The 8,810-nt window shown below is 39.0% G+C and overlaps 1 protein-coding gene across 1 annotated transcript in view; it reads left to right on the top strand.

Moving 5' to 3' along the window:
* The first annotated feature begins 3,132 nt into the window (after positions 1-3,132).
* RGS10 (regulator of G protein signaling 10) overlaps positions 3,133-8,810 on the top strand; it is a 64,623-nt gene continuing 58,945 nt past the window's right edge. Inside the window, exon 1 of the mRNA XM_051981536.1 lies at positions 3,133-3,879. Within this exon, the coding sequence (XP_051837496.1) occupies positions 3,831-3,879 (49 nt within the window). The 5' untranslated portion in view covers positions 3,133-3,830. The remainder of the gene's footprint in view (positions 3,880-8,810) is intronic.

Genomic DNA, 8,810 nt, shown 5'->3' with positions numbered 1-8,810 from the left:
AAACAAACCTTTTGGAGAAACCTTTGGATCCTAGCAAAAAAAAAAAAAATACTTAAAGCATTCCTAAATCAGCTGTTCAGTCTCTTGCTCACTCACACCAACTCTGCAGAGTAATTGATGTCAGGGTTGTGACTTAGCGTCCTCCTGAAATTCTGACATGGAGAGATAAAACCAAAGAGCAGCATGTCTCATGGTTAAAAATAGCCAAGAGGCAGAGGAAATATGGACTGTGGCTTCCTGGTCCAGTATCGAAGTAGGTGGAGGCCTGAAAAAGCTCATTTATTCACACTCCTCAGAAGAACCAGCAAAAGCAGAAAAACTAAAACAAATAAAACCAAAAGAAACAAAACCAAACAAGCATCTGTCCTACCCCCTCACCCCTTTTAGAAAAATTTTAGCTAAAAAGTCACCAATATCAAATTAATATATGCCAGTGTGAACTAAGCATTCTCATTTTTTTTTTAGTAAACAAGCAAAAATTTATTCCTGAACATTTGATAGTTCAAAGACATATGACCTTAGAATTTAAGCACCTAGAAGGATTAGATAGTGCTACTATGCCAGAGACCACCAAGTTTGTGTGTGTGTGTGTGTGTGTGTGTGTGTGTGTGTGTGTGTGATGTAGGTGTGTATGTGCGTGCTGTGAGTTTTTTTTTTTTTTTTAAGAAATATTATTTCATTTGATCCTTACAACAAGGTAACCTTGTATGGTAGACAGGCAATTAGAGGTTAAGTGTCTTGCATAGGATCACACAGCTAGAAAATTTCTGGATTTGAACTTAGGTATTCCTGATTTCAGGCCCAATGCTCTAACTACTGTGCCTCTAGCTTCCTCCTAGAGAGATACATATTTTTCTATACAGCTTCTTACATGGTGTGGAAGCAAAATATTCTTAAAATATCATTTCTTAACTTAAAAGAATTCAACATCTCTTTAGCTACAGCAAATATAAATTTATAACTTGGTACAGACTATAGAGATCTGGAGTTGCAGTTAAGACAACCTAGATTCAACCCCTGCCTCAGATAGGCTAGCTATATGACTCTTCACTTATCCTCTCTGTGCCTCAGTTTTCCCATCTATAAAATGGGTGATGAGGTTGGATTAGGTGGCTTCTAAGATATTTTCTGACTCTAAGTCTGTGATGCTATGACCTTTCTACACCTGTCACGATACATATCAGAAAAACTTATCTGGGGAGCATGGTTTGTTGCCATTCCAAGTCCTAGTCCTGCTTGGTTTGTCCTATTTCCTCAGCTTCCCCCTGCCCTCTCAATCCATTGTGTCCAAATATTGCCCATTTGTCAAAGCCAGGTTTCAAATTCAGACTCCTTTAGGAAGTCTTTGCTGACATACTCCTTTCTACCTACAAGTTAAATATTTAATTTTCAAAACATTTTGCACTATTTGAATGGCAGTTATTATTACTATTATTAGATCGAAAGCTCCTGAGGGCATGGCCTGTTATTTACTTATTTTTATTTTGGGGTGAGGCAATTGGGATTAAGTAACTTTTCCAGGATCACACAGCTAGTAAATGTTAAGTGTCTGAGATCACATTTGATCTCAGGACTTCCTGACTTCAGGACCAGTGCTATAGCTACTGTGCCCCTTATTTATTTTGTAAAGTATTTAACATATGGTGGATATTTAGCAAACATTTTTTGGCTGAATGGAAATACTATCATTTGAAAGCAATATACACAGTATAATTGAGGAACCTGTGATTTCATTGGTACTGTGAACTCCAGAATGAGAAAGCTCCCTTCACCAATACAGGTCTGTAACCTTCCTGCAACTTATAATTTTTAGAGAGTTGTCCAGAACAGAGAAATAAAATGAACTGCTTACAGTCCTGGAGCCAGTGAACAGTCTTTATAAGACACCAGCTAGACATCATGGATATAAATGATACACTATATAAAACTTGTCTATAATTACAATCTGGTCTTCCTACAGTAAGGGGAAGGGAATATATTCCACAAAAATTTGATATAAGAACAAAAAGACTAATAAAAATTAGTTACTTTTGAAAGAACATTGCATAAAACGGTCAGGAGTAATAGGCAGAAACCAGGAGAACTAAGTTCTCTGTTACCAAACTCTGGCAACTTCATTGTCATTGTCTTTGCAAAGCTTTGTGACACTCTAAAGGGATCTTTTAACTTCTCTGGGCCACAGCATCTTCATCTATGAAATAAGGATCCTACCTGTTCTTTTCTCACAGGGTTGCCCTGAGGCTTATGAAGGAATGCGCAGACAGTACTTTGAAAATTCTCCAATTCTGCAAGAATGTAGTTACTGCCTTTTAAGATGGAGTGGGGAAGAAAAAGAGAGGAGAGACTGTATCTGAGGACAATAACTTTTTATAAGAACGGTGATCAATTAGAGAGCTAACATACCAATCAGGGAAGACCCATCTTGGATACATATTGATACTTCCAACCTGGACAAGTTATTGAACCTTCCGGTGCCTCCAGGCAAACCTCCTTATATTTCAAATAAATAAAAATTGATTCAGCTCTTTATATAAGAAGCACTGTGCTAAACGCTGGGGATACAAAGATAAAACAAGCTTAATGATTTGCAAAACAAGCTACAAAAATAATCTCATTGATTCTCTCAAGCTCCGTTTTACAAATAAAGAAATTGAGGCTAATTGATTTGCCAAGGGACATACAGCTTAGAAAGAGCGTAAGGTAGGTTTTGAACTCATTTCCTGCACTCTGAGATTCTGTCCAACATGCCTTGCTAAGCAGCTGCCAAATGCATTAGTAGAGAGAATTTCTTAGCCCGGAGGTCAATACACAGCTCTCGACCCCCCCCCCCCCAAAAAAAAAAAAAAGTGGAGCAAAGGGACAGATAGAAGATCCTAATGAATCCTACAGAAATGGGAAGACTTATTTAGAGAATTTTTGATCTGGAAGAGATCTTAAAAGAACATCTTGTCCAATTCTCTCATTTCGTGAAGAAAACCAAACATCCTGTATCTCCCCACCTCTTCCCCCCAAGTCAAAAGATACCCCGAAGGTTTCAGATCAGTTTGTGATTGTGCTGGAACTGATATTTAGCTTAATTAGTCCAACGGCCTGATTGTAACGGTACCCAAATAGAGTGCCTTCCTAATTTTTATTCTCGAATACACAATCTGGGGTTTAAAGTAGGGTAGAAGTAGCTACTCTCCGACCAAACAGAATAGAGAGGAGACTCACAGGTTGTCCTCATCCATTCCCTCCTTAAGATGCCGTGGGGCGTCTCAAGGAGTATAGGAGCAGGAAAATGGTACGCTATTCCTGTATAGGTTGGCAGCAGCAGCAGTAGCGCTAGGCTCAACATCTGGAGCTGTTTCCTTCAGTGCCCACACCCTTCTCAAGCTGCCTCTCCTCCCCCCTTCTCCTCTTCTCTAGCTTTTCTTTCACCGCTGCACCTTGCCCTGGACGCAGCACTGCACGGTGAGCAGTCGTGCATCCAGGGAGGTCTATCGCTAGGAAGAGTGCAGAGAAAGCGCTGTTGGGAGAAGGTGGTTAACTTTCAACCTGTTACCGCTACCCTTACACTTCAGAAGGAGCGCGGAGGAGAAAAGAGGAGCGCGGGAAAAGCCAGGGGCGGGAGTAGGGGGGCGAGGGAGCCCGGGAAGGGCCCCCGCGCGCGCGGCGCGTAGTGGGCCGGCCGCGCACTGAGCGCGCCACGCGGCGCCTCCAGAGGTGGGGGCCTCGCACTGGAGCTGGGGCGCAGCACGCTCCACCTCCTCCTACTCTTCCCCAACTCGTGCGGCTGCCACGGCTGCCTCGGCTTCCCGCAGCCCTGGGTTTCGCGTCGGCAGCTGGAGATGTTTAACCGGGCAGTGAGCAGGCTCAGCAGAAAACGGCCGCCTTCAGGTAAACGGGTGCTCTCGGAGCGGTCCAGCGCACCAGGGATGGGGGTGGTGGCAGTGGGACTGGGGTTCGAGGGCTGGCAAGCGGATCTCGAACTTGCTAGGAGTTGGCATCAGAGCCGCGAAGTTAGGGCTGTGCAAACGCGGAGAGAGCAGTGTGTGTGTTTTGGGGTAGTGCCTATGGGAATGGTTGCTCAAGTTTGACAGAAGAGGGAAGAGCTCTCCAGCTGGTACTAGGAAAGCACCCTCCATCACTCAGACAACAGCCTCCGACCTCAGGCGGGGAGGCTGGCATGGTCTGGAGTCCCCCTTTTCGCAATTCCATCTAAATCTTCCCGCACTAAGGAGCTGCGTCCAGTCCCCTCAGCTCTGGCCGAAAAAGATTCTCTCCTCTCCCTCCATTCTTCTTCCTCTCCTTTTCACCCTCCCTTCTCAGGGACTACAATTTCAAAACTCTAAAAGCAATAGTCCTTCTCTCGTTTGGAGTCCCGTGGAGGCGGGGAGCTGTTTTAAGAAGAGCTCGGAGAGAAGACTTTGAACAGGAAGTTTGGTTGAAAGAGGAAGAGTAGCAGTTTTCTTTTTACTTAATGTCTGGGAAGACTACCCACACGCATACATAGAATCCTTAAGCACGTTGAAGTTAGAATCGAAAAAGCAGAAGTAGGTGAGGATTTCTCTTGGATCCTTTTTATTACCTTCTGTGGGGGAGGGAGGAATGAGATTTGACCCTGATTAGCCTGGAATCTCAGAATCTCATCTCCAGTTTTCAGCCTCAGTTCTTGTGCCTTTGTTACATATATAGGGAGGGAGGAAAAAGACAAGAGACAAGGGGGAAAGAGGAGGAGGGGTAGGAAAGAAGGAGAAGGGGGGGGGGGGGAGGGAGAGAGAGAGAGACAGAGACAGAGACAGACAAGAGAGAGACAGAGACACACAGAGAGGGAAGTGGGGGGAGGAAGAGACAAACAGAGATACAGGGAATCAGAGACAGAGAAAGACTGACTTGTTCCAAAGAGATCAAACAGCCCAATCTTGATTTTAGCTGTGTACAAACTACACAGACTGTCAGTACCTAGGGGTATAATGGGTTTGGATGTGAATTTTCAGGCAATGACGTGGTGACAGAAATTATTTCACTTTGATCTCTTCACTTTTGCCAGATTCCACTAAAAGGTTGACCCTAGGGGAATATTACAAGGCTATGGAGTGCTGAAACTTCAGGCTTTGACTTGGTTTTCATATTCCCCACTTACTTGATGCGAGTAATGCATTTTAAAATTTGAAAACTTAACTAACTTTTCCCTATTCTTCTCTTCCTTTCCCAAATAACTTAATGAATATTAAATTCTAAATGTTGTATTATTCCAAATTCTTGTCTGATTTTCAAATCTTCCATATATTTACAGAGATGACAACTGTGTTGTCATCTCTGTTTATTTTATATCTTTTGCTCTGTTTTTCCCCCCAATGTTTTTCCCCTATATAGAATAACTATTTCTAGGGCAGTTAAATATCACAGTGCATAGAGTACCAAGCCTAGAGCCCTGAATTTAATCAGCCTGAGATATTTAGTAGCTGTGTGACTCTTTGCAAGTCACTCAACTGGATTTGCCTCAGTTTTCTCATTTGTAAATGAGCTGGAGAAGGAAATGGCAATCCACTCTAGTATCTTTGTCAAGAAAAATCCATGACCCCATTATTAAAACAGCCAAACAACAAAATATTTCCATGTGATTGGATTTGGATTTAAAATAACTTAATACAAATCCCAACTCTGTGAAAACCTATATAACCTTGGGCAAACCACCTAATTAATTTCTGTGGACTTTGGTTTTCTTATATGTAAATGATACAGTTGGATTTGATGATCCTTCTAAATTATAACTCCATCAGTGATTGACAGTCTCTATGCTTGTCATTTTAAAGAGGTCATGTGTATTATTGTGTTATTGTACCCCAGATTACTAATTGTTCCCATATTGCTGAACATTTGGGTTGTTTTTAATTTTTCACTCTTCTAAACACCAGTTCTGTGAACATTGTATTACAAATTAATTTTTTTTCTTTTGGATTATTCCCTTGGAGAATATTCCTTCCACAATTGCCAGGTCAAGATGTGTGAACAGTTGTCTATCTTTTGTTGTTGTTATTGCTACATATTAGCAGATTGCTTTCTGGAAAGGATATACTAATTTAGAACTCCCCAATTAACCCTTTCTCATCAACCACTCTCTCCCTCTTCCTAGCAATATGCCTATCAATATATTTATTTGGTTATAACATATTAGTTAGTTGAGCTTTAAAAAATGTTCACATAATCCATATCAAGACTGATAGCATTTACAATGTACAGTGATGATGCTGACACTAAGTTCTGTGGTTCCATGCTTGATTACCTAATACTTAGATTGAAACCTTGAGTCTTAAAATCTGGCAATCTAGCATGAAAGAACTTGAGACTCATTGGTTGATAGTATAATTGTGTAGGGAGCAAAGTAAAGATAAACAGGAGAGTTCAAAATCATGATCTCTACATTCCAATTCTAACATTCTATTATCTAAGGATTGATGGATAAGAAATGGGGGTACTTGTTTTTTGGAATGTTTTCCACAACTTTAAGTCTACTATACATATTATATGATTATATTTAAGATTCTGATGATCAAGCCACTCTATTGAAAAATTGATGGGAGGAAGTACCCTCTATACTGATGCTTTTGGTCTTGTACCCTTTAATGATTCAGTATTCAAAAACTGTCTTTATCTTTAAATAAATATTATTGGAGTTTTTTTGTTTTCTCATTACAGATATTTCTGAATATATATATCCTCTACCCTTTTCTTTTTCTCACCCATTCTCGAGTGTTTTCTTGAAACAACAACAACAAAAAACCAATATGTTAAGATAAAACAACATGGAGTGATGACCACATTTGACAGTGTATGCAAAATTCCACACCTGAAATCCTTCACCTCTCAATTGAAAATAAAGATATATTTTCTCATTTCCATTTCTGGGGCCAAGATTTATCATGATAACTTAGCATTTGACTTCATTTTAGTGTGTTGTTGCAGTCTTTGTTTATATTGTTCTTTAGCCTCTGCTTACTTTACTCACTACATTTGTTTATATAAATTTCTCTATATTTTTTTCTGAATTCCTCATGTTTCTTATGGTACTATGATATTCTGTTACATTCAAGATGAATGAAAAGGAATTTTCATTCATTTGTCCAATCATTGCCACATCAGTGAACACTTTCTTCCCAATTTTTGCCACTATAATAAATGCTACTCTGAATATTTTTGTTTATTTGGGATTTTTCTTTTTGTTTTTGACCTTCTTGTATATTCCCAGTAGTGGGAATCTCTGGATCAAGGTAGATATCAAGTACAGATTTTTTTCTCACATAATTTCAAATTATCTTCAAGAATGGTTGGACTTATTTAGTTTCATAACAGTAGACATCTGTTGTCTTGTAGCTTTTCCAGCATTAACTGTTTTATTTTTTGTCATCTTTGTCAACTTGGTGATGGTGAGATGAAACTTCAGGGACGTTTTAATTTGTATTCCCCTTGTCATTGATTTGGAGCAATTTTTCATATGGCTATTGATGGTTTGCAATTCTTTTGAATGTTGATAGATTTTTTTTTTGGTTGGATGATGGCTGTTGTCCTATATATTTGTGCTAATGATCTATACATCTTGTATTTCGGACTTTTTTTAGAGACATTTGATGGAAAGATTTTTCCCACTTAACAATTCCCTTTTTAAAATTTAACAGTATTGATTTGGTTCATGCAAAAGCTTTTAAATTTTATGTTGTTGAAATGATTTATTTTTTCTTATTACCTATATTCTTTGTGTAAGAATGGAAGGAGGTAATTTTCAGAGTTTTTTTTTTTTTTTTTTGAGGTAGGTGTACTTTTTCCTTAGCTAGGTTTAAATAATTCTTCACTTCTTTTCCTCCCCTTCTTAACTTCTCCCTAAGAAGACCTTCATTATTTTGGAAAACGCAGTTCTTAATTCACTGACCTAAAGGAATATGAACAATAAATTCTTCCCACAGAGAAGCAATCAAAAGAATACTGGGTAGATTAGAAGTCTGAAGATCTGAATTCTCTTTCTGGCTTTTTTATCCTTTAGTTAAGTGATCTTAAATCAGTCATTTCACTTCTTGTAAATGGGTGAGTTAGATACTCAGATTTCTAAGACTTCTCTAATTCTAATGATTAATGACTGTGTTTGAGTATGTAATCATAAGTACATAGTAGAATTCTCAACTCCTCCCAGACTCTGACTTTTCCCTGAAGCCTGTTAAAGATTATCTCATTAAATACTTTGAAACATTTTTAGATTTATTACCCACCTTGAGAATTTATTTAAAGATGACAATGTATGCAGCCGTTTAATATCTTTGTTGTTACAACCAGCAGAAGGATAACTTTTGTGAAGGTCTGGAAGCTTTCCCTGCAGAATGTTTCAGGCTGCATGTTTGCTGAATTTTGCCAAGTAAAGGTGGGTCTGTGTCATGGAATTTGTCCAGTGACAGGCCAGAGTAAGGATCATTATAGGAGATCCTATCATGTGGAATGACTTTGCCCTGCTTAACCAGAGGGAGAAGGAGAGGAGGGGGGGGGAAAGAGAGGGAGAGAGGGAGAGAGATTTAATCAGGATTAAAAGGATTGTTTTTTATTTTTTGATGAGTTTGTTACTTTATTTTATTGATGAATTTTTTAAAACAACCTGATAACTTCCCAAAAGGCCATTCTTCCAAAAGAATCAAAGATATAGAGCTAGAATGGGCCTTAGAGTGAACCCCTTGATTTTTCTTCTATGAAAACTGAGATCATTACGATTAGGTCACTTGCATGTATAGTAAGTGAAAAAAATGAGTATTAAAACTAGATTTCTAACTCAAATAAAGCAAATTTTT

Source organism: Antechinus flavipes, chromosome 2, assembly GCF_016432865.1.
Source record: "Antechinus flavipes isolate AdamAnt ecotype Samford, QLD, Australia chromosome 2, AdamAnt_v2, whole genome shotgun sequence".
NCBI classification, from domain to species: domain Eukaryota; kingdom Metazoa; phylum Chordata; class Mammalia; order Dasyuromorphia; family Dasyuridae; genus Antechinus; species Antechinus flavipes.
This window is presented reverse-complemented; position numbering and strand designations above follow the sequence as displayed.